The following is a 24739-nucleotide window of genomic DNA, read 5'->3' as shown; positions in this document are numbered from 1 at the left end:
CCTGGGGCCTCCAGGGAGTCATTAGCCAGAAGGAGCATTTAACGGCCTGATTCTCTGTTTCCACCCATCCTTTCCCTGCGCTTTTGCAACAGATGTTGCTTCTCTTTACAACTCCTGAGGAGCTCTGTTTAAGACTAATTGGGCAATTATAATTACACTGTAACCAAAATATTTCATCAACTGTCAGGACGCTTTTAGGGTTTACATTTCTGCACTTTAATGCTCGAGGTTTTGTTTTGCACGCTTTGATAAACGAGGCACTTGAACAAGGGAAAGCTCGAGGAAGTCAGGTTTCTGTGTGCCCCTGATGTGTGGAAGCAGGTCGGCCAAAGCAATTCTCACCAGACAGTTACGAAGGCTTTTCTGTTCCCCGAGGTTTACGTTTCCCGACGTGGAAATCCTTTTTTGGAAAATTAGCCTATTAATTATAACTAAGCAAGTGACAGTTCTATCATCCCTGACTTTTAATAAGTAGCTTCTATCATCTGTGTTAACTGTGACAGTCACTGTGGAAAGAATGTGTGTGTCCGTTTTCCATCCAGGGGATGTTGGCCATCGGGGACACTGTGCCTGCAAGGTCGGGGGTGTATGGGAACTCTCTGTATCTCCCGCTCAGTTTTGCTGTAAACCTAAAACTGCGCTAACTACAGCCCATTAAAAAACAGATACACAGTGCCAGAGGGTCAGAGACAAGAGAGGAAGGGAAATAATGTGAACAGTTGAGTAGGTGGGTGAGACTTTTGGTTGGTTGGTTGTTTTCCTGGAAGTTTCCTCTAATGTTCTGTTTCTTTTCCTGCTTGTTATTGAAATGAGTACTTCTTCAAAGATACATATTACTTTATCTCTAAAACTACTTTATTTTTCCTGTGTGTGGGGAGAGGTTGTTTGTATAATGTGTCTGTTTTCTAACTATTTGAGTATTTGAACTTGAATGTAAACGGTCTATAGTGTAATGAGTATAAATAGGTCATTGATAAACATTTTGATCTTGGGACCCGTTTACATTCTTAAAGCAACATTGAGGTCTCCAAATAGCTTTTGTTTTATCAGCATTTACTGTATTAGAAAATAAAACTGAGAAAAATTTAAGTATTTATTAGTTCATTTAAAATAACAGTAAGCTCATCGCACATTAATAATATTAATACATATTAATATTCATTAAGTTTTTATGAAAATTGTTTCCAAAATGAGAAAACTTGGGGGGGAAGAGTGGCATTGTATTACATTTTTGCAAATCTCATTAATGTCTGTCTTGATAAAACTGTTTCACCTGCATTCATCCTTCTGCAATATGTTGTTTCACATGAAGTTTATAAAGAAAATGTGGCCTCCCACAGAGATGTGGGAAAAGGGAGGACATTTCCACCCCGAGAGGGTCACTCATCTAGGAAATCATGAGTCAGGATGTCCCAGGATTTCTTCTTTTGTAGGTCTCCTGGGGCTCTACTAAAATCATTGAGAATTTGGTGACTCTTCTGAGAAAGTTTTAAAGTAATAATAATGCTTCATATTTGAGTAGCACCTTCTGGTTTCCAAAGTGGTTTTATGTACTTTTTCTTATTTCGTCCTCAAAATGGTCCTAGGCCCATGGGGGCAGCTGTGGGCTGAGCACACCTCGTTGACGGGTGCCTGTGGATGCTGGCCCCCACTTTGGAGAAGGGGGGGCAACAAGCCTTTCCAGAGCTTCGATAAAACTACCGCTGTTCGTCTGGCTTATGGCAAAGCCAGGTGACGAAGGGAGTTGATGGGTTTTTCTCCCTGATCCACAGTAACTTTGCAGTGACAAAGTAGAAAATGTAATTTAGTATGAGACTCAGGTCAGGTTTGCCACAAGCAGTGAGGCTGCCTCCCTTCCTTCCTTTTCTGGTGGCGTTTTAATTGAGTTTTGCTTGGTGTGGGGTTGTGAACGTGGCACTTCTGGTGGAGTGTGAATACCACAGGGCAGGATACTGCTGGGTGAGAGCTTTGGAGGAAGAGGGCGGGGTTGTCTTCCGCTGGGGTAGGCGGGGGGCGAAGCATGCGCTGCGCCAACCTTGCTAAGGAAGCAGTGAGATGTAGGCTGTGATGGGACGGGGCAGCCCGTCTGCCTGTGGGATGGACCCCCGCCCACCTGCCGCCTGGGGGGCTGGGAAGGTTCGTAGGCGATGACTTCCCCAGCTGGGCTGACAGGGTGTCTGGGTGGACAGAAGCTGCCCCGGGGCCGGCCACAGAGCAGAGCGTGCGCTCTGCGTGGGGTCTGGATACCTGAAAATAAACTTGCAAACCACGAAGCTGGCTGGGCCAGCGCCTGCTCTGCCTGGGGACCTCCCCACCTGGAGGCCGTTCCTTTATGTGAGATTCAGAGTAAGCAGTGGTCTGGTCACGGGCTTGATTGTATGCTTTTCCTCCAGGCTGCACAGGGTTGGGTGGGACGTGGGCCTTCACTGGAAGCACCCGCGTGTGCTGGGGTCCAGGGGGACCCCGGCCCGGACTCACCAGCCGGGGACTCGTAGAGGGTCCTCTCACGTCCTCTCGAGCATTTGACCCGACGCCATCATCTGGTTGTGACTCGTGGGCGGGGGACCTGGATTCTGGGCCTGTGTCTCCTGTGAGCTGGACAGCTTTGCAAGGTTGGGCTCGTTGGTCTCTGAACCTGCGCTTCACCATCTGTAAGATGATCTTCAGAGTGGAAAACTCTGTGCTTTTAAGATGCATTTTGTAATATTAGTGTTCAACGTTTGTCTTCCCAGTTGGATTATAGGGCCCAGGCATTTGGCGGGTTGTAGAGCTACTGAAGCTGCTTTCGGCAGGCCCTCACGGCGGGTGCGAGGGGGCCTGCGTCTGGCCGGGCCTTCAGCGTGTCCGGACCCACGTGAGGGGGACTTAATGAGGCCACTCGTCAGGCTGTCGGCTCAGCCCTTGAGGCGGCTCTCGGTGCCCCCTGCATCCCTGCCTCCTGGAAGGCGCTGTGGGTGCGTCGTGGGCATTTGGCAGGGGATGCAGGAATGTCGGCGAACCAGAGGGTCTGCACCCCGGACGCTGGGTGGGGTTGAGACCTTGGGTCGCAAGCGGGAAAGCGGGCTTTATGGACAAGATATGATTGTTGTGGCCTCAGACTGAGCTCCCGGGAAGGGCCGCCGTCCGTGACCTGTGTCCCTTGTGTGTTGCAGCAACATGGCCAACGCCCTGGCCAACGCCAGCTGTGAGCGCTGCCGGGGAGGCTTCGCACCCGCCGAGAAGATCGTCAATAGCAACGGCGAGCTGTACCACGAGCAGTGTTTCGTGTGCGCCCAGTGCTTCCAGCAGTTCCCCGAGGGCCTCTTCTATGAGGTGGGTACCGGTGGGCGGGCGGCATGCGCGAGGGCAGGGGTGGCCCTGGGCAGTGACGGTGGCGGGTGTCTGGGGCTCGCCCGCCGGCCCTTCAGGTGCCCCCCGCCCCGCCCCAGCACGGCCCGCTTCCTCTTGCCCCACAACTCCCAGCACCTGTGTCCTAAAGGGGCTCTTGTTTGCGGGGGAAGGGGGCACCCCCTCCGTATCCAGCTCTTCTCTGTGTCTCCTCTTCTTCCCCAGCACTTGTCCTCCCTGATCCTGTGGTGTCACCACGTGGCCCGCGCTCACTTGTGTTCATTCTGACCAGTCCTGGAACCTCCTCCTCACGTCTGCTTTGGGGGTGCTGGTCTAGGGATGACCCCGAGCTGTGAGCGAGGACGACAGTGTGTGCGTGTGTGTGCGCGCGCGCGTGCACGTGTGTGGTCCCCTCCGTACGCATTTGCATGTGTCTCTCTCCGTGGCGACACGTACACGTAGAGTTCCGGGACGCCCAGAGGTGGCCACTGTTTGATTTCCCCTTCTCCTTCTACCAAGCAGATTTAAAATTTTTTCTGTTTTACAGGCCATTCCTGGGGAAGGAACAGTGGTTTTTAAAGGTCATTAGTAAGTCAGTTGTTGGCCAACTCGACAGCATCTTCCCACAGAAACAGTGCCCCTGGGAGGGAAGCTCCCGGCCAGCCTGTGGCGCAGCGTGTCGAGACACAGCTCGGGGACACTGTGTTATCCACTCAAACGCATTTTTCCAGCTCCTGCTGTGTCCCAGAAACACACGTTCCCTACGACAGAAACCTGTGCAATTGGAACGAGAATCTCTCTTTCCGTGAAGGGCAATGGCTTTCGGGCTGGGAACGGCAGGGGACAGTGTGGGGGGCTGAGCAGAAGAGGGGACCCAGGGACCCACAGCCGGAGGGTGGGGCTGAAGAGGGTGAGGGGAGCAGGGGGAGAGGGGGTGGGGCAGGGGCTGAGGTCTCATGAGGCTCTCCGGCCCCTGAGCCGGAGCAGGGCGGTCAGACCCAGAGCACATTTACGGGGCTCTAGGGAGCCTGCCCCCGAGCAGACATTGGTCTCCACACCCTGGAAAGCCTTTTCTTCCTTGAGGCCCAGAGAGGCTGAAATGTGCTTGCTGACAGCAGATGAGTGACATAAATGGGATTCGAACCTAGTTTGGTCCCTAATATCCGATACGGTGTTCTTTCCCTGACATACGCTTTTCCAATCTAAGATCTTTTTATTGAAATGCGTAATTATGACAAAGGCTTAGGAGAGAGATTCCAGGGGAGCCACAGAGAAGAAAGGCAGGCTCTGTTATTTCCACGGTCCGCTGTTCCCTCTCTGTCGCTTTCTCTTTCCCACGCTGTGCGTCTGCTGGCCACGTCGCGCGGCGGCACCGGGTGACGAGCGTGAAGCAGGCGGCGTGCGCGGTGCCCGTCGGTCAGCCGGCCCCCAACACGCTCCAAGCAGGGTCCCCGTCCTCGCGCTGCGGGCCCTCTGTGCTGGATGGCGCTTCGCTGTGGGGCGTCCCGTGTGTCGTAGGGTGTTAGAAACGTCCCTGGTCTCCCCTTACATACCCAGCTGTGACAACTGGAAGTACCTACACACATTGCTGGCTTTCCCCTGGGGAGCACAGCCACCCTCGGCCGCGACCTGCTGCACTAACACCTCTTCCCGTAGGTAATGAACTTGCCTGTGCTGGCAGCAGGTTGGTTCTAAATGGCTCGTTCCCCAGGCCGTGTACGCAGAGCCCTGCACAGAACAAGACCTCCTTGTGGTCCGTCTCTAAGCATCTGACTGCAGTCCGAGTGAATTCTTGTGCCATAAAATGTATTTAGAAAGTATTTCTAGAAAGAACTCACTTAAGAAAGACCCTACAGAAAGCGTACACCTTCTTGTGTAAATTGGCACAGGGAGATAAGTACAGGCAGACCTCAGATAGCGTGGGTTTGGGTGCAGACCACACAACAAAGCGGGTATGGCAATAAAGCCAGTCGCACAAATTTTTTGGTTTCCCAGAACATAGAAAAGTTATATTTACACTATATGTAGTCTGTTAAGTTGCAGTAGCATAATGGCTGAAAAACAACATACACGCCTTAATTTAAACTAATGCTGTTGGGAAAATGGCACCGGCAGGCTCGCGGGAAGCAGGGTTGCCACAAACCTTCAGTGTGTAGAAAACACTCTATCTGCGAAGTACAATAAAATGAGATGTGCTTGTACGCATCCTTGGGCAGCTCATCACTCAGCTGTAACGAAAATACCGTCGTCATTTACCAGAAGCCAAGACATACTTTCTGTGTAGTAACTAGAACCGGCTCCCCAAACTGAAATTCAGTTTTCTCTTTTAAAAGATTCTACTTCTACATTTTAATTTTAAATAACTTTTAATTACTAATGATTATGAAAGTTATCCATCTTTTTTTTAAATATAAATTTATTTATTTTGGCTGCGTTGGGTCTTCGTTGTTGCACGCGGGCTTTCTCTAATTGCGGCGAGCGGGGGCTACTCTTCGTTGCAGTGCGCGGGCTTCTCATTACGGTGGCTTCTCTTGTTGCGGAGCACAGGCTCCAGGCACGTGGGCTGCAGTACTTGTGGCTCGAGGGCTCTAGAGCGCAGCCTCAGTAGTTGTGGCGCATAGGCTTAGTTGCTCCGCGGCACGTGGGATCTTCCTGGACCAGGGCTTGAACCTGTGTCCCCAGCATTGGCAGGCGGATTCTTAACCACCGCGCCACCAGGGAAGTCCCCAAAAGTTATCCATCTTTTAACTTTATCCATATCGGAAGACAGTGATCAAATAAGAACAAAACACTGCGTGTGATTCGTGATCCTTACTTTGGTGTTGCGGTTGAATCTTGAGAGGGAAGCCTGTCTTCATGGGCTGTCAGTGTTGCCCGTCATTCTCCAATAATGTGGAGAAGTGTTTGTAAAACAGCCAAGTCACAGGCGGTTGATTAAATGCCATTTCCAGGGGGAAACACCCATTTGGCCCCCAGGCCCTGACACTGTGTGTGGCCATGACACCACTTCCTAAATCTCATTTTGTGACATCAGGGATTTCCTCCAAAAGGATTATCTTAATTTTTCCCCAAAGGAAATGGTTTGTGAAATAAAGTGGAACCAACCGTTCCAGAGTGACGTGATTCCAGAAAAGTTACCGACAGGATGGAGGGGGGGAGGCCAGGCAGCCTGCCCAGCTCGGCTCGGGACACCTCACCTTTCTCTCTCCTTAGTGTGAATTCCCCCAATGTGACCCCCCGCCCCCCCATCACAAATGCATAACAGGAAAGTCCAATTTGTGGTGAGTGATTTAGTGGGAAGACTTTACAAAGAGGTTACTTCCCTGGTTTCCTCTAATATGGAAGGCATAGTGATTCCTCAGGAAACTGGACCCTGGGGGCAAGGCTGGTGGGCAGGAAACCTGGGAAGACTTCTCACATCTGCATGTGGCTGGAGGTGAGACCATCAGCACAGTATCAAATTCTGAGCTTTCTTTAAAGCGGCAGGATTCTTCTTTTCCCCCAAAGAGAATCTTCACGGAACTCCAAACCAAACTTAGAACCGTTAAAAGCAGGGCTGTTCTTGGCCAGGGTCCCCTCCCCATCCTGGCGGGTCGCAGGCTTCTTTGGCATTTTGTTAAACGCTGCGAATTTGGAGCATTAATTTTTCTTATTCTACAGACTTGTTCTGTGATAAACCAGTTCTGGGTTGTACCTAGAAAGACAGTATTCATGGAAGTTTGATTCTTCCAACTTGATGCGTTCTGACTTTTCTTCATTTCACACCCTAGAGTTTTACTTTGGATCAGCCTCCGGCCTTTCTCCTGTGCTCAGAAATCGAGCCAGAGTATGTCTGATCATTTCTACATGCTTAGAAAAGAGGCAGCTCGTTCTAGCGAAAGAAGCTCCCCCTTTTCAGAAGTCTTCATTTGGGGGAGCACACCCCGGGCATGCAGGGGGGTTGCCATAGGGATGGCTTCAAGGGCCCATTTCTGGACCCTCAGATTCTGGTCTCAGGGACTGTTCATCCTAAAATCGGGTTGCCTGATGATATTTTTGTATTCCCGATAGCGCTTAGTCCTCGCCCTTGACGAAAGGAAGGGATGTGAAATCCTACTCTGACAAATTGCTCTAGGACCCCAATCAGAAGAGATTTGGGGGGGTCCCTAAACCCACAGGGCTACCCACCTTTCCCGGCCTTATGTGTTCTCTTGCTAAGGATGCTGCCCAGCTGAGGAGCCGTATCGGGTGTTCTGTATGCAGATAGATGGCAGGTTTGGGAATGTGGGGAGTCGTCGTGACAACGGTCTTTTAGGACTTTGCCCTAATCTCGTCCGCTAATTTCAAAAGGACTCATCGTTTTAAGGCAGAGAGAGGCGTGCAGAGAGGCTGCGGAAGGGCGGGCGTGGTGGGAGCCTAGCAGAGCAGGCGTGCCGCTCACCGGGCCCCGAGCAGGTCGCGGTCCAGCCGGGCTGCGTCTGCGTCCATCCACGGCAGGGTCCTTAAGCCCCACCGTGTCCTGCCCGCATGAATCACAGCTTTAAAGACTTATTCCAACCACAACCGGCCCTAAGCTTTTCAGTCTTCTACTAACAAATACAGCATATATGCCAACTGCTGGCCTCCTTTTGCTTTGTTTTTTGAAGCAATATGTGTCTGTCTCTTTTCATTAAATGCAGAGTCATTGCTGATCATTTCTTTTATTTTTCTCCTTACACTTGATTTTAATGGGTCTCAAAAGTCTGTGACAGATCTTTGATCGAGTTATTTCCATCGAAAATACTGATTTTAAAAACTGATCAATTAAAACTGCCACTCGCGCCTGCACACAAGCCACAAAACACTACCTTCTGAAGGCTTTACGACGCCTTGTTACCGCTACCCAGCCTTTCACTAGTAAACTTAAGTGGCAAATTGAGACAGTTTGAGTCTCCTTCCTCCACTGAGCAAGACGAGGTGGCAGGTAAAAAGTTGATCATTTCTAAGTACAGTTATTTCTGCATTTTTATATTATGTTTCTTTAAAAACTTACTGCTGGGGCTTCCCTGGTGGCGCAGTGGTTGAGAGTCCGCCTGCCGATGCGGGGGACGCGGGTTCATGCCCCAGTCCGGGAAGATCCCACATGCCGCGGAGCGGCTGGGTCCGTGAGCCATGGCCGCTGAGCCTGCGCGTCCAGAGCCAGTGCTTCGCAACCGGAGAGGCCACAACAGTGAGAGGCCCGCATACCGCAAAAAAAAAAAAAAAAAAAAAAAAAAAACTTACTGCTGAAAACTCGATATCAGATTTCTATGGATGTACACAATATATTCTCAGTAAAGGAACACATCTCACTTACAAATAACTTCTGCTTGGGGCTACACGTTACAATGCACTGTGACGCAGTATTGAGTAATGGTGTATTGAGTTAATACCTTCTGTTTGTAACTTTAAAAAATAGACTCATTAAATGTATCAGAGCTCATTCATTTGCGCTTAAAAATGAAGTAAGACTTTTTCTGGCACAAGATAAATCTGCTTTGCCCGGAATGCCAGTTAAGCTGTAGGGGATATGGTCAGTAAATTGAATGAGCTAAATCTGCAGCTGATTTCCATAATTGAGGAGATTGAGTTGACAACTGGAACATCATTAAGCGTGGATTTTGATAATCAAACAATATGTAATTTTGACAAATAACTCGTAAGGAGCTCAGAGAGTCAAAGGAACGCATTATATAATTCCCATGACTTATTTACATGAAAAGGGTACAAGCAACCCCCAAAATAGAAAATAAATCTAGAATTAATGTTGAACCCTGAGTCTTCCAGTGGTCGGCCATCTTCGTCCATGGAAGCATGAAATAATGGTGAGGGTACAGAGTGGCCCTGCTCATCTCATTAGGGTTTGCTTCTCATGTAAATAATTAAATAGTGAAGAAAATGTAACATTCGTAACATAGCTGTGTTTTCATCATTTGCATACCGATAATTACTGTAATGACAGCTTAATCCAGAAGAAGAAGAATGTTAACCTTTAGGGCCGTATGGATTCGGGAAGTAAAACAAATTTTAAAGTTTCACAATACATTTTAATTGCAGAGAAATATGGTAGGATGACCAGTTAAAGGCCTTGGTGGAAAAAGTATTGTTGTAGCATAAAACTTTTGGGGGGAAATGAAAGGAAAACAGTTCAAGGAGAGAAATGAAGGATAAATTTTCCACCTGTAGGAAAAAGGATATTTTTTTTAACGGGTTTTGGCCCCATTTAAAAATGTTTATTTTTTTAAAATATGCTAGCACATTTACTGTTCGTAAGTACGTTTTTTCAACGTGGGGGGAGGTTTGTACGTCTGTGCACATTTTCCGGGGGGGTGTCTGCGGGAGGAGCTCACCCTTCTCTGGGGGCAGAGGATCAGTTCTGTTTCCTGTGCCCACACTAGGTGCCGGGAAGGTACCAAAGTGTGTCTGCCTTTACGTATCTCAGGAGGATTACAGATTCTGGGCAGAGCTCTAGTCCAAAAACCTCTTTCCTACAGTCTCCGCAGAAAAATTCCATTCATCCTGGGATTGTTTCCTATTTACAAGTCGCTGGTACTTTCTGTTTCAGTTTGAAGGAAGGAAGTACTGTGAACATGACTTTCAGATGCTCTTTGCTCCCTGCTGTCACCAGTGTGGTAAGTTCCACTGCCCAATGCACGGTGAAAAGTAAGTTTCCTTCAGAACGACCTCATAACACGTGCTCATAGGAAGGAAAGCGTGCAGGTGCGGTGTTTTGTCAGCCCTCTTCCCGTCAGTAATGTTAATGACGCTTCTCAGGGCCTGTAGGGTGAAGGTAAGCCCAGGACTCACCGAACTTCTGTTCGATGCCCCGTAGGATTCCTTTCTTCCCTGTCAGCGCGGCCCGGGCGGCCTCAGCGGGGACCTTGAGACGCGCAGGGGTGGCCTGCATGTCACAGAGCAGGAGAGACTAGGGGCACCGAGTCGCATGCTGACAAGGTTGAATGAAGGAAGAAATTAAGTATGCGGTACGAGAAAACGTGCGGTGGATTTCTGTTTTCTGTGTCCATGACCAGAAAAAACCAAAAAGACCTTCGGGAGAGGGAGAGCCCAGTACCTCCTCTGGAAAAGCCGATTCAGAGATGTGATAGACAGCCTGAAAGTGTGGCAGCTACAGAACCCAAAACAAGGACTCAGATGACACGGAAGCACTTTTCTAACGTAGCGCTTTGTGCGGGAGCCGCACACGTGGGGAAAGGGGCAGGTGTTCTGCCGGCGGCTGAGGGCGGGGAAGCTGCGCTGCAGCCCGTGTGCTCCTCTCCGCAGGGGAATTCATCATCGGCCGTGTGATCAAAGCCATGAACAACAGCTGGCACCCCGAGTGTTTCCGCTGTGACCTCTGCCAGGGGGTCCTGGCAGACATCGGGTTTGTCAAGAGCGCCGGGAGGTAGGAGCAGGGCACCCTGTCACCCGTCGGGCACGGGTGGGCAGAGTGACGCTCTGCGGTCACGCGTGCTCCCTGGGGCCTCGGACACGGAGTTGGGGCGTGGGGCCCGGGGTCTGCGGGAGAGGCTACCGCAGGGAGTTTCTCAGCCATCAGTCTGGTCCTCTGGGAGGGATAAATAACTCTCCGTGTGAAAAGTCGGGGCTCGGTTCTGCTCTCTTAAGCCCAGCGGTGATGTTTAAAGAAATGGTTTCTTTAATTTCTTTTCGTAGATATGGGAATCTTTTTTTTTTAATTATTAGGAAGAACCTTAGATCTTAAATTTAAGTTTCTAAAACAGTTTTGGCTCTGTTTAGACATCTGTGTCGCCCCTGCCATAACCGAGAGAAGGCCCGAGGCCTTGGGAAATACATCTGCCAGAAGTGTCACGCCATCATTGACGAGCAGCCTCTGATATTCAAGAACGACCCCTACCATCCAGACCACTTCAACTGTGCCAACTGCGGGTACCGCGGTGTCTTCCTTTTCATTGTACAAATAGAGGGAACCAGTGATCGCGCTGATCTATAGTCTTTCTGTTAGTCTGGCACCCAAATCGGTTTCCTTCAACTTTTAATCTGGAAAACGTTAAAACTGTAGAAGAGGCAGGAGACTAATGCATAGAGACCCGCCATACCGTTCATTCAGTTTCACCAGGCAGCATGTTGCCACATGTGTGTGTGTACGTGTACACATGAACGTATACACATACCTTTAAATAGTCAGCTCGTATTAAAATATCCCTAATGATTCCCACAACTGTTTTTCATAACTATGTTCTTCCAGTCCAGGATCCCCCCACAAACAAAAAACTTAAAAAGGTCTCATCTTGGTACGTGCATAACAGGGTGTGACATTAGAGTGTTATCTTAAGTTACATTTGTTACTTTTGCTGTATTTACACCTAAAGGGAATTTTTTTTTTTTCCTCAAAAGCTCACGATAAATTGTTAGGCTGTGAGCTTCGGAATCTGCCATCTAATATAAGAACTTAATGGAAAAGATACTTTAGTCGGCGTGACCATCCGTGCTAAGTTACGGTAGGGAGTGGAGAGCTGGGGTGAAGGCTGACAGACAGCTTCTTTTGGGAGTTCAGTTTCTACCTTATCTCGTTCTCTTGCCTGTCCTCCCTCGGTTCATTGTTCATGAGCACTTCTAAAGAATCGTTTAAACCCGATGAAATTCATCTTGATTTGGGGCCATCTCTGTTTATTGACTCAGGAGACTGAAAATAGTAGTGAACGTAAGCATATGGAGGAGGGCCGGTCTGAGCATTCCGTCTGTGTGTTTTCTGTTCACCTAAGACTACTCTTAGCAGCTTGCTAGTGAGCGTCAGTAAGTGGAGCTAGTCTCCAAACTCCTCGGTTATTTGGGGAAGATAACATCGGCGGGTCTGTCCTCACGCCTGGGATACTCCTCCCCAGCGTTTTAAGGAAGACGAGGGACTCTAAAGTGACGGCAGACAGGGGACGGTAGCTGTGGCCGGCGCGGTGGTGTGTGTCCGGCTTGTCAGCACCGCCCGAGGCGGATGTTTGGATACAAATCCGAAGCCTGTTCAAGCGTCTTGATCAGACTACTCTGACCACCTCCGAGGGGGAGTAAAGCAGCTACAGGGGGCGTGCGGGTTCTCTTCGGAACCCCGGAGGCACAGGGGCTGCACCGGGCACCGGCTGCCTGCCCGCCTCGCCGCCGTGCTGCTCAGCGGGTCCCTTTCTCGTGCGCAGGAAGGAGCTGACCGCCGACGCCCGGGAGCTGAAGGGGGAGCTGTACTGCTTGCCGTGCCACGACAAGATGGGGGTCCCCATCTGTGGCGCCTGCCGCCGGCCCATCGAAGGGCGCGTGGTGAACGCCATGGGCAAGCAGTGGCACGTGGAGGTGAGTTCCGTGACCGGGGCCCTCGCACGCCCGAGGCTCAGGTGCGCCGGCAAGGCTGGGAGATGCTGAGGGGCACGTGTGGACCTCGTGGAAGACTAAGAACACAGATCCTCCACGGCTCTGTGGCCTCCAGGTGGCGAGGCAAGCAGTGCTCTCGGTTCCTAGATCCTTGAGGCAGGAGGTGTCCTGGTCCAGCCCAGAGACGCGTCCCCACGTTCACCTCTGTCCTCACTCTGTGCTGTCGAGTCTAGGCCTCCGGATGCACTACAGGGTCACCTGTGGCCCAAATGACATAAGCACCCCAGGCTGTCACGGATCTCCTCTGAGCTACTTCAGCTTTGGGGTTTTGCTTCACTGTGTAAATAAAACACGGCAATCCAAGTATGACCTAATGCAATTTCTTTCAGCATTTTGTTTGTGCCAAGTGTGAGAAACCGTTTCTCGGACATCGCCATTACGAGAGGAAGGGCCTGGCGTACTGTGAAACCCACTACAACCAGGTAGTGACGGGGCTCGTGGACTGCTACGCACACGTGTGTGAGCCTGAGCCTCTCAATACTTAAGCACAGGGAGAGCTCTGGGAAAATGTACGTTGGGCTCCAGCGATTGCTTTTTAACGTTTCATTTGGAAAATCATTTCAGGCTCGCAGAAAGGTTGTAAAATAAAAAAATACAAAGAAAATACCTGTTTTACTCAGGTTTACTATCTGCTTCAGCATGTGTGTGTCCTGCCCTCTCTATGAAGATGACACTTACGTGAATGCACGTTTCCTTATATACAAGTTTATGTACACATATAAACACACGCGTATTTTTTCTGAAGCATTTGATGATGAGTTCCCCATGGTCCTTTACCCCTAAATACTGGAGTGTACACTTCCCAAGAATACGGGAATCTCTTATGTAACCATGGTTGTCTGTATTGATGACTTCAATCTGTCCATTCCAGTTCTGTCACCTGACCCAGTAAAGTCCTTCTGGCCTTTTTTCCGCTCCAGTACCAGACCCAGTGTAGGGTTTTCATGCTCCTTTAGCTTCCTGAAATCCAGAACATTTCCAGAGCCTTTGTTTTTGATCATGATGAAGAGTAAATTCTTTTCATTGTAGGAAGTAAACACTAGTCAGTGAACTTTTGCTAATTCTCTCTCTAGTAATGGCAGATTCTGGGTTTAGGTAGCCAGCTATTTGTTTTTAAGTTGTACAGAGAACTGAAATTATTTATATTAAGTGTTTGGTGTTCTGATACTTAGTTGTAACACATCTTTACTTTTTTTTTTTTTTTTTTCCATTTTCAGCTATTTGGTGATGTTTGTTTCCACTGCAACCGTGTTATAGAAGGTGATGGTAAGTACCTGCAGCGGTTTTAACCTGTAGGGCACCGTTTTGACACAAAAACCCTTGGGTCATGTGAAGATTGAAAAAGGTTGTTTGGAATGCGATCGTTATCGGTTACTTTTCCTAAGTGTTCTCCAGCAGGGAGATGCTAACTCCTAAGAGGTGGGCTTGCTGCTCATTTATGGTGATACTTTAGGCCAGTGCCGTAGGGTCGTAGGAGCGGCTGACCCCAAGGCCTCTTCTCCTTGCAGTCCCTCCTTCCAAAAGCTGCAGGGCGTGTTTCTTGGGAGCACTTAGGAAGGGTCCCCTGCACCCTGGCAGTTATCTCTAGGTGTTTCCAGGGCCCGCCCCCTCGTCCCTGATTGATGTGGACGGGAAGGAAGCAGCTGTGTTTGCCAACAGGCGCAGCAAGTTCTGCCAGAAGCTTCCTGGCGAAGTTGCAAACATTCCTGCTGCAGCCTCTGAGCAGAGAGCCTAACTCGGCAAACACTGCCCGTGTGCCCTTCATGAGGGGGTGGGTTCAGGAAAGTGATCTCTAGTGCCTTTGGGAATAAATCTTACCCCCGCCCACGGGAGGCAGCTGCCAGGGTAGGGAAGCTCTTGCCCTAGTGTTGGCTTGGAAGACAGGCTCCTGCAGGCCGGTGAGTCAGCGTCTGGACTTTGTTTTAATTACCTGCTGTGCTAGGAAAGCCGGGCGCGCAGTCACAGCTTGGCAGTTGGGGCGGGGCTGGGGGGCGTCGGTGTGCAGATCTGGTACCTGCCGTTCGGATGCCTCACGGGAGAAGAAAACATTAACCACCAACACGGGTTGAAAAGGCAACGGTGATCTTCCCTAAGGGGAAGCCTACCGTCGTGGGAGACAAATGCAGAGCTGGGGTTGTGTGTTCTGACAACGTGATGAGATAAATTAATGAATAATGTCGACTGATCCTGTGAACGTCAGTTAATGGCACTGAGATTTTTAGTGCCGTGTGTGGCTCTTTGGTGAGAAAAGCCCTTGAGGAGGGCACCCACCCCGGGAGGGGACGGGTGGGTGTGGTGAGTGATGTCCCCCTCCTGTCCCCTAGTGGTCTCCGCCCTCAACAAGGCCTGGTGCGTGCACTGCTTCTCCTGCTCCACCTGCAGCGCCAAGTTAACGCTCAAGTAAGTCTGCCCTCGGCTCCCGCGAGCCCCGCGACGAGCGCTTAGGGGACGTTGTTAACAGAGTTTAAAAAGAATGATCTGATGCTTTATTTCTTCTTTCTGTTCAGGCCTTCTAAGAGCAAAGCTTCTTCCTTTAATTGTTCCCTGTTTTCTCCTGTTCCTTCTCTGTCCTGCGCAAAGGGATAAGTTTGTTGAAATTGATCTAAAACCAGTCTGCAAACACTGTTATGAGAAAATGCCAGAAGAATTTAAGAGGCGACTTGCCAAACGGGAGAGAGAAGCAAAGGATAAGGACAAGCAGAAAAAGAAAAAGCCAGTCTGTTTGTAAACTTTTCTATCTCTCTGTCAGCACTTTCACTGCTTTCTCCTTTGGTTAGTCCTTTAGAATATGTTTTCATTCTGTTTTTGTCTCTTGCGTTTTTCGTTACTTTCGGGCATGTATCTGTAGCCACGAGAGGTTGAAATAGAAGCATTTGTCCCATGTAGAGCTGGTCCTTCTGCCTAATTATTAAAGTTCCACACCTTGAGAAGGGTTCACACTTAACACTGGCTTGTACTTCACTTTTGTCCCTGAACCTGTAGACTCTCTCAGCTCGTTCTTTTAATCACAATATGGTATAGATTTCTTTTTTCTTTTTCCAGTGGATTCAAAGGGAAGAATTCTAATCTCCTGATAGATACTGGAAAAGTTTCAAAGTATTCTTGTCTGATAATTGCAGCTTGTAAAATCCTGGTTTTTGGTTTCTTTGCCTAAAATAATATAATTTGATCAATTCCAGTGTTGCATGTTCTAAGTTCTGTATTAAACTGAATCCTCTCAGCATGTTTCCCGTCTAAGCAGAGACCCTCTAAGGTACATAATAAGATACAGCATCTCTGGTGTGTGTATATGCGCTTTCATTCACTGCCCACATGCTGCTGGTTATGAACTCATTTTCCTGATGTTTTCAGACTCAATTGTATCCCTGATTTTTATGGGAAATATTTCAATCTTGGAAATTCTCTTAAATTGCTAGCATGACTGTCCCAGCTCCTTCACAGTACCATTGTGTTCTGAGCTCTAAAAGTTTTTTTATTGTTTAAAATCAAAGAGGAATTAAAATTCAGATATAAGATTAAAACAACGTAAGGTTTGTTTAGCATTATCTCTGGGAGCAGGGATAATTTATTTCTTTCATCAAAAACATGGCGGTTTTAATAGCTTTTGTTCTAAGAAGACTTTGGGAGAACTTTTAACTCAATGGTAGTATTTAAATCAAATTGCTAGTTGAAATGTAACATCATGTGAATAACTGTCAGCATTAGGATCTCTGAAAAACAGTAAAAATAATTCCCATGTGGTGCTTTAAAATAAAAGATTTTTCACTTTAAATGTGTGGTCAGGAATTAACTTTGTCATTAATGTTGTTCTTTAAAATTATATCAGCAGATATAATAATATGTCACAACTGACAGCGTATCACCGGACCTGTCCCAAATTTCACAGAAAATGAGCAAGTTGTAAATTCTGCATTTGCTCCATTCACAGTTAAGGACCCATGATTTCAATGGTGATAAGCGCTCATAACTGTCAGCTGGAGATGTATCACCCATAGCTAGGAGGCCGTCTGTCCACAATTGTTTTACAAGTGAATTGAGAGTGTGTATTGCCCTGGCTTTTTAAAAAGAGTTGAGTTCTCCGTACATACGCCATTCACAGATGTGACCACAGACCACAGGTCACAGATGTGACCACGTGGTCCACTTGTGCTCTTGAAGAGAGATTTAAAGCTTTCTGTCAGACAGCCAACCAAAATAACCTATATATTATGTTAGATTTTTTCTTACTTAGTAAAATACTAAGTAAGATGATTTTGCCTTCAGTAAAGAGAGGATCGTTCAAATTACAGAAATACAGTTCTTTGCTTTGAATGACTGTTCTTTAAAGTGCTCTCGTGGTACTTTAAAATGTGATTGACTTTAATTATCTGAATTTTATTTACATTATATTCCCTGTATACTTAGCACAGACTAAAATGTATCGATAACATCCATTCTGTATTAGATAGATGTACAAGATCAATTTACAAGGGCAACTTCCTTCAAATGATATTGTGAATTTTTTATGTTTACCGTAATGATTAGAATTGAGATTAGAATCATAGTTTTTTGCTAATATGAATATAGATGTAATATGCATAGTGTCTTCATTTACTTCAGTAAAATTACTGCACGTTATTTGTCTGTCTGTATACAAATGTTGACTACGTTTCCACTAATTTCTTTTTTATTATTATTATTGTTATCTTTAGGAATAAGTTTGTGGAGTTTGACATGAAGCCAGTCTGTAAGAAGTGCTATGAGAAATTTCCGTTGGAGCTGAAAAAAAGACTTAAGAAGCTAGCTGAGACCTTAGGAAGGAAATAACTTCATCTTATTTTTTCTCTTCTCTGCAAAGATAAGAGATGACAACATTGCTTGACCTAATACACCCTTCCTTAAAGCTGTATCGCAAAAGAGTTGAGAGTGAAGAAGACCTATTGAATGGTTTTCTTCATCTCCTTTTTCTCATTAAAAAAAGTTTGTGTAATCATATTTAAAACATGGATGAGATCAAAATTTGCCTTTGTTAGTAACCCTTATCACTTTGAAATGGCAACTGTACTTAATAGCAAAAGAAACATGGTTAAGTGTTAAATTTTAATTGAGGTCCAAAAAGTTAAATATAACTTTTAAAAATGAAAGTAAGGAGTCAGCTTTTACGTGACTCAGATAAAAATAAAAACACTATTTTACTTTGTATTCAAAAGCAAATTAATTGCAACTGCAGTTTGGGAGGATATAAGAAAGAAAAACAACCAACCAGGAAAAACAGACCTTACGGAATCTTAGTGCATTTATCAAACTAGTGGCAAGTGAATACACACATTACTAAGATAAGAAGCAAGTATATTCAGAACTACGTGATTTGGGGTTTGGTTGTTAGGGTTATAAACGCCTTAATTACTGTGATTAGTTCTACATTTTGTTCTCCTTGTGAACTTCTTCACACAGTAGTTAGAGCTGATAGTATTCCTTTTTAAATTTTGTGCAAAACAGTTTATACTAGGTATCTGAAAATACAGTATACTTTACAATATTGGGGAAATGAAGTATTTTTTAATGTATTACAGCAATTATGCTTCTAAGGTTAAGGTCAAAGATGTAGTCTTAGAATAGGACATGAAATTAAATGTTATGTAGTTTGGAATGTATCACTTTAAAAAAAAGTGAATGTATATGTGTTGCTCTTATTGCCTTTATAACCAGCTAATATCTATGCTTTATACATAAATGAACTTGCCTTGCCTTAGAAAAATACATACATTAATCAGGAATTCTAGCTGTTTCACACCTTACAAACTAAAAACAAGTGCACTGACTGAGATTTGTAAACTCAAATTCATTTACCACAGCCATGATTATATGTTAAACTTTTTTTCACTTTTTGGGGAAACATTGAAATTAATTTCTGTAATCTTACTAGAAGAGAAGGATGTTGATGTGTGTTTCAAATTTTTCATTACAAATCTCATAATTAGATTTTATTTCCTATAAGTAGGAGGCATAAATGACACTTTTAAATTGCAAGAGGAATGTTTAAGTATCAATTTTAGGTCAAAAGTGGTGAATTACTCTACTTTGTAAAAAGTTTTATCCTGAAGTTTCTGGACCAGTCTTTCCTGATAAACTTGTATGCAAAGCAAATTTTGTGAACATTTTTTAAATGTTGCTGCTGCTATGTTATCATGTAAAAGAAAATTGCCAAGGTGGACTTAGGGGAAAATTATTGGTTTTTCCAAAAATTGCTGAAATACTGTTTTACCATTAAAAAAAAAAATCTCAGGATGCTACCAGTCTGCCATTAAAATATTTGTATGCATGTATTTTTTAAACATTTGTGCATGCACTTTACAGAGTAAACTGTATTTCAGTTAATTTATAACCAATTGCTTTATTTTTTAGTGTTCTTTTAGAGTTCAAAGAATTATCAGTGATTGAAGATAATCAATATATAGTTTAAGACTGTGCTTAGAAGTCTGAAACTGTCTTTGCGTTTGACAGCAAGAATCAGAATCCCTTCAGCGTGCCTTTGTCAGCTAATATACGACCAGCAACAAAAATCTTCAAAGTATTTATTAAAAACTATACTGTGGATGCAGGCAGAATAGTGCGGGGTTTTCAGCCTGGGGGTCTCGATGCCAAATTCCTAAATGCTCTCCCACCAGAAATTCGGAGCAGAAGGCACCCATTTGCCTGTGTTTCTAATCACTGGGAAGAGGCATGGGCTGAACTGCTGCTCGGTTCACGTCTCTCCTGTAGCAGAGGTCCCGCTGCTCACCCCTCTCATAAAATACGAGTTCGTATTTCCTGCAAGTCTGCCTCATTAAGCCTCCAAGGCTGTGGGGTGTTTTATCCAGACACACACCTTCTCCGCTGTAGGGGACACAGAGCCCTCACTCGTGGTGGGGAGGAAGGGCTGAACAGTTGTCAGTGGACGAGAGGACGGACTTGCTTACTTCACGGTGTTTCGCACGGCTTCCTCTGGCCGGAGAGAAACTCAGGCTAGTGAGCGAATCTTGGCTTAAAATCCTACAAGGCCGTTTGAAATAATTCACCGTTTACCACTTCTAGGTGGTCTTTTTCTTATCAAGCCTAAGATGATTGGGAAAACGTTTGGATACAAGTCAAACGTCCTTTGGATCACGTTCAAAGCCTCATTAACATTGTAACTGATGGTAGATCATTTTGCCTCGTTTATTTGCCAAAATAGCAGTTTCTAAATTAAGGAAATTTTGAGGTCGGCTTACAGCATTGTTATTGTATTTCATTTTAGATTGTAAGCTCAGTGGCAGGGACACTATTTCAATAATTGTGTTTTTATATAGCAACCAGTGCAGTATACTCTTGGTGCTTAATAAATGTTCATGATTGTTAAAAACAACTGTTGTGTTTTGCTTAACTTGAATGGCTTTGAGACGTGGAACCATGAGGATATAGGACTAGTGCTTAAGAAAGCTGTTTTGGAAACAACCTAAGCGTCCATCGACGGATGAATGAATGAAAAAATGTGGTCTATATAACAGTGGAATATTATTCAGCCCGAAATGAGGCGGGAATCTTGCCATTTAGGACACCGTGGATAGGACGACTAAGCTAAGTGAAATAAGTCAGAGAAAGACAAATACTGTATGATCTCACTTATATGTGGAATCATTTTTTAAAAACCCCAGTAATCATAAAGCAAGAATCATAAAAAAAAAACAAGAACAGATAGGTGGTTGTCAGAGGCGGGGTGGGAGGGTGGAGGTGGGCAAAATGGGTGAAGAGGGTCAAGAGATACAAACTTATATAAAATAAACAATTATAAAATAAACAATTCATAGGGGCATCACGTACAGCATGGTGACTATAGTTATTAATACTGAGTTGCACGTTTGAAAGTTGCTAAAAGAATAGATCTTAAAAGTTCTCATCATAAGAAAAAGCCGTTAAAACTGCCTGGTGGGGACTTCCCTGGTGGCGCAGTGGTTAAGAATCCGCCTGCCAATGCAGGGGACACGGGTTCAAGCCCTGGTCCGGGAAGATCCCACATGCCGCGGAGCAACTAAGCCCGTGCGCCACAACTACTGAGCCTGCGCTCTAGAGCCCGTGAGCCACAACTACTGAGCCCGCACGCTGCAACTACGGAAGCCCGCGCACCTAGAGTCCATGCTCCGCAATAAGGGAAGCCACCGCAATGAGAGGCCCGCTCACCGCAACTGGAGAAAACCTGCGCACAGCAACGAAGACCCAATGCAGCCAAAAATAAATAAAATAACATAAATTAATTTTTTAAAAATTCCGGGAAAAGAAAACTGCACGGTGACAGATGTTAACTAGACGTTGTGATCATTTTGCAATGTGTACAAATATGGAATCATTATGTTGTACACCTGAAACTAACTTGATGTTATAGGTCAGTTACACTTCAATTTTAAAAAGAGTTCCACGTTTTTTTCTTTTAAAGCCATTTTAAACCTTTACTTGTATGTAGTTTTTTTCTGGAAAACAGTTCAAGTGGTACGATATCTAAAACCATGTAAAAATGTCAATCAGACTCTGTGCATTCACAGGGCAGCCACCTTGTAGGTAACACGGTGTTATTTAATCCTGACAGTCCCCCAGGGCTGTGAAGTCAAGGAGGCCCTTTGAGCTTGCGCGGCAAGACGTGGCGTGTCCAGAACCTGAACCCAGGTGGTTCCTGTGCTTCCGAGCTCATGCACATTTCTACCCTGTTACTTGGTGGATGTCTGTGTGTGTGGAAAATTCAAGGCTTCTTGAGTAGATCACAGAAACATTCATGTATACGCATAAAAGCAAATGGGCTGATTGCTGTACATAAGGCAAATCTGAGAACCATGTAGGCTGCTGGTGGAGTCTTCCCACCGTTCACCCTGAATTCTGAGCTGCTTCAGTTCTTTATCTTCACACCCTTCAGCTGCCCCGTGCTCTTGGGGCTCTATCGTTCCCTCCCCCCCCCCAAATGTCTGCCCTGAGTCCTGCACGCCATGTCGTCCCCTGGGCAGGTGCAGGCCTTGGCTTCCTCCTGCCCAAGAAAGAGAGCCGGGCGATCACAGCACAGCATGGGGGGAAGCATAAGGTTCTGCAAGGTCACACGGGCAGCACCCCGTAGGTGGCGGGGGAGGGTCTCCTGGAGCTGGATCTTGAAAGGAGAATAAATACCCACTAGCCCGGCCTGGGAGCAGGGGCCCTGGCCCTCTTCCAGTTCCCATTTCCTCCATTTTCCCACTGCCCTTAGTGGCATCACCATCTCTCCAGGCTCCCAGGCTAAGGTCGAGTTGCCGTCTGTTCTCCCCTCCCCCACCCCTCCCATCCCCACAGCTAAGGACCCCAAAGTCCAGCCATTCAGCTACAGAAGGTCCCAGAGCCCTTCTTCCTCCCAGCTGGCGCCCTGGCTGGCTCCACGCTTTCCTCACTCTGCTCTGACCTCCAAGCAGCCATCACTCTACTCCCCTTGTTTACCAGCCTCATAGGCTCACCGAACAAGCAGGTCCCAACCTATTGCTGAGTCTGTTTTCTCCCAATGGCCATGCCCATCACGCAGGACTGTCTTTCCCAGACCTTCACCTGCCCTCCTGAGATCCATATACCCTCCTCACTTTTGAGACTCACATCAAATTCACCCCGTTTTTTAAACCTTTCCTGACTTCCTCAAGCAAAACTAGTCACTGTCCTTTGCTCCCCAAACCCTCTGCTCTCACACCTCTGATTCAGTAGCTGTTTTGAGCACTTGTATGTACTGGTTTGTGTTCCTGCCAGAAGGATGGCTCCCAACGGAAGGACTCGTTTTGTCCTTGTACCCTTGCCACTCACAGGAGGAGCTCGGCGATTGCTGGGTACTTGGCAAAGCACGTTCCACCCTGAGCAACTTCCAGCATTCCACAAAGCTATCAGAACTTCTAGAGCTCAGAAGCAGCAGCGCCCACGGCCCCCAACTGGCCCTGGGACACATACGTGCTACGACAGACCATGTTGCCTCTTCATTTTCATTCATCTCAAGGTATTTTCTAATTTCCCTTGTGATGTCTTGACTCATTGGTTATTTAGAAGTATGCTGTTAATTTGGACATATCTGTAAATTTCTCAAATTCCGCTCTGTAGTTGATTTCTAATTTCATCCCATTGTTGTGGGAAAACATACTTCGTATGTATCATTTCCATTTTTTTGCACTTATTGAGGTTTATCTTATGCCTTAGCATATGGTCTATGCTGGAGAATGTTCCATGTGCACTTGAGAGTCACGTATTTTCTGCTGTTGTTGGGTGGAGTTGTCAGTAGATGTCGTTTAGGTCTAGTTTGTTTAGGGTATTGTTAAAGTCTTCTCTTTCCTTGGTGATCTCTGTCTAGTGGATCTGTCCTCTATTTTTAAAATGTATTTGATGACAAAGGAAAAATTATAACACTGTTCAGTGGCATTTACAGTTCATGTACATGTAATATAAGACATCTACAACATAAAGGGGGGAAGGTAAAGCTATCTATATGGCCATAAAGTTTCTGCATTCTACCTGAAATGGTGAAGTATTCATTCTGAGTACTCTGTGAATAATTATCTATATTGGAAGCCCTAGAGCCACCATTTAAAAAACAACTATACAAAGAGATATATTCAAAAAAATAGATAAATCAAAACGGAATGAGAGGGCTTCCCTGGTGGTGCAGTGGTTGAGAGTCCGCCTGCTGATGCAGGGGACACGGGTTCGTGCCCCGGTCCGGGAAGATCCCACGTGCCGCGGAGCGGCTGGGCCCGTGAGCCGTGGCCGCTGAGCATGCGCGTCCGGAGCCTGTGCTCCGCGATGGGAGAGGCCACAGCAGTGAGAGGCCCGCGTACAGCAAAAAAAAAAAAAAAAAAAAAAAACGGAATAAGAATATTATTATACAAAGTACTCAAATAACCAAAAAGAAGGCAGAAAAGAGTAAACAGAGGAATTAAAAATGGAATAAACAGAATCCAAATAATAAAACAGGAGACATAGATCTAAACATCAATAATTATGTTAAATATAAATGGACTAAACGTAACAAAAGACATTGTCAGAGTGGATAAACAATACCTAACTGTATGTTGAACAAGAAACTAGCTTTAGATTTTCTTGTCATTTTATAATGACATACATACATCAGAAGCAAAGGGATGAAAAAGAAATATAGAAACTTTAACCAAAAGAGCTAGAGTGGCCATATTAGTATCAGACAAAGTAGATTTCAGAGCAAAGAAGATCATCGGGGATAAAGAAGGACATCACACAATAATAAAGGGTCAATTCACCAAGAAGACACAACTCTCCTAAATGTGTTTGCATCTAACACCAGAGCTTCAAAATTCATGAAGCAAAAACTGACAGAACTAAAGGGAGGGATAGACAAATCCAAAATTATAGCTGAAGACTTCAATACTCCTCCCTCAGTAACTGACATAATTAGGAGACAGAAAATCAGTAGTGACACAGACCGAACAGGACCATCAACCCAGTGGATCTAATAGACATTTGTGGAACACTCCACCCATCAACAGCAGAATATCCATCCTTTTAAAGTGCACGTGGTAGATTCACCAAGGTAGACTATATCTTGGGTCATAAAACAAACCTTATCCATTTAAAAATAGTAACTAAAATCATGTAAAGTTAGTCCTCTGATCTTAGTGCAAGTAGACCAGGAGTCGATAAGACCAACATAGCAAGAGAATCTCTAAACACTTGGAGGTTAAACAACAGACTTCTAAATAATCGATGGATCAAAGAGAGAAAGTCGAGGGAAATTAGAAAATGTCCATCTCCCTCATGAACTTAAATGCAAAATCCTCAAGAAAAATTAGCAAATTGAATTGAGTAGTATATAAAAGGTTAATACAAACTCATCCATGAAAAGTCATGAAATTCTGTAAAATGCTGTACCATAGATGAAACTTGAAAACATAAGGCTAAGTTAAATAAGCCAGGCACGAAAGGACGAATAATGTATGATTCCCATTCTATGAGGTTCCTAGAATAGGCAAATTCATTAGAGACAGAGTAGAGGGTACCAGGGGATGGGGATGGG

General features: G+C 45.9%; 1 protein-coding gene across 5 annotated transcripts in view; it reads left to right on the top strand.

Moving 5' to 3' along the window:
* LIMS1 (LIM zinc finger domain containing 1) overlaps window positions 1–18589 on the top strand; it is a 93541-nt gene extending 74952 nt beyond the window's left edge. For 3 of the 5 annotated variants that reach the window (XM_065891421.1, XM_065891423.1, XM_065891420.1), the window contains exons 2-10: window positions 3153–3312; window positions 9890–9956; window positions 10606–10726; window positions 11080–11229; window positions 12486–12636; window positions 13044–13136; window positions 13932–13980; window positions 15039–15114; window positions 17406–17520. In XM_065891421.1, the coding sequence (XP_065747493.1) occupies window positions 3153–3312; window positions 9890–9956; window positions 10606–10726; window positions 11080–11229; window positions 12486–12636; window positions 13044–13136; window positions 13932–13980; window positions 15039–15114; window positions 17406–17520 (982 nt within the window). Of the gene's footprint in view, window positions 1–3152; window positions 3313–9889; window positions 9957–10605; window positions 10727–11079; window positions 11230–12485; window positions 12637–13043; window positions 13137–13931; window positions 13981–15038; window positions 15115–15294; window positions 15487–17405 lie in introns of all 5 variants that reach the window. The other 2 variants (XM_065891419.1, XM_065891422.1) reach the window with 2 other exon arrangements.
* Window positions 18590–24739: the final 6150 nt, after the last annotated feature.

The sequence above is a fragment of the Phocoena phocoena genome, chromosome 14 (assembly GCF_963924675.1).
Source record: "Phocoena phocoena chromosome 14, mPhoPho1.1, whole genome shotgun sequence".
Taxonomy (NCBI): domain Eukaryota; kingdom Metazoa; phylum Chordata; class Mammalia; order Artiodactyla; family Phocoenidae; genus Phocoena; species Phocoena phocoena.
Note: the sequence above shows the minus strand (reverse complement) of the source record. Positions and strands in the feature narration are given on the sequence as shown.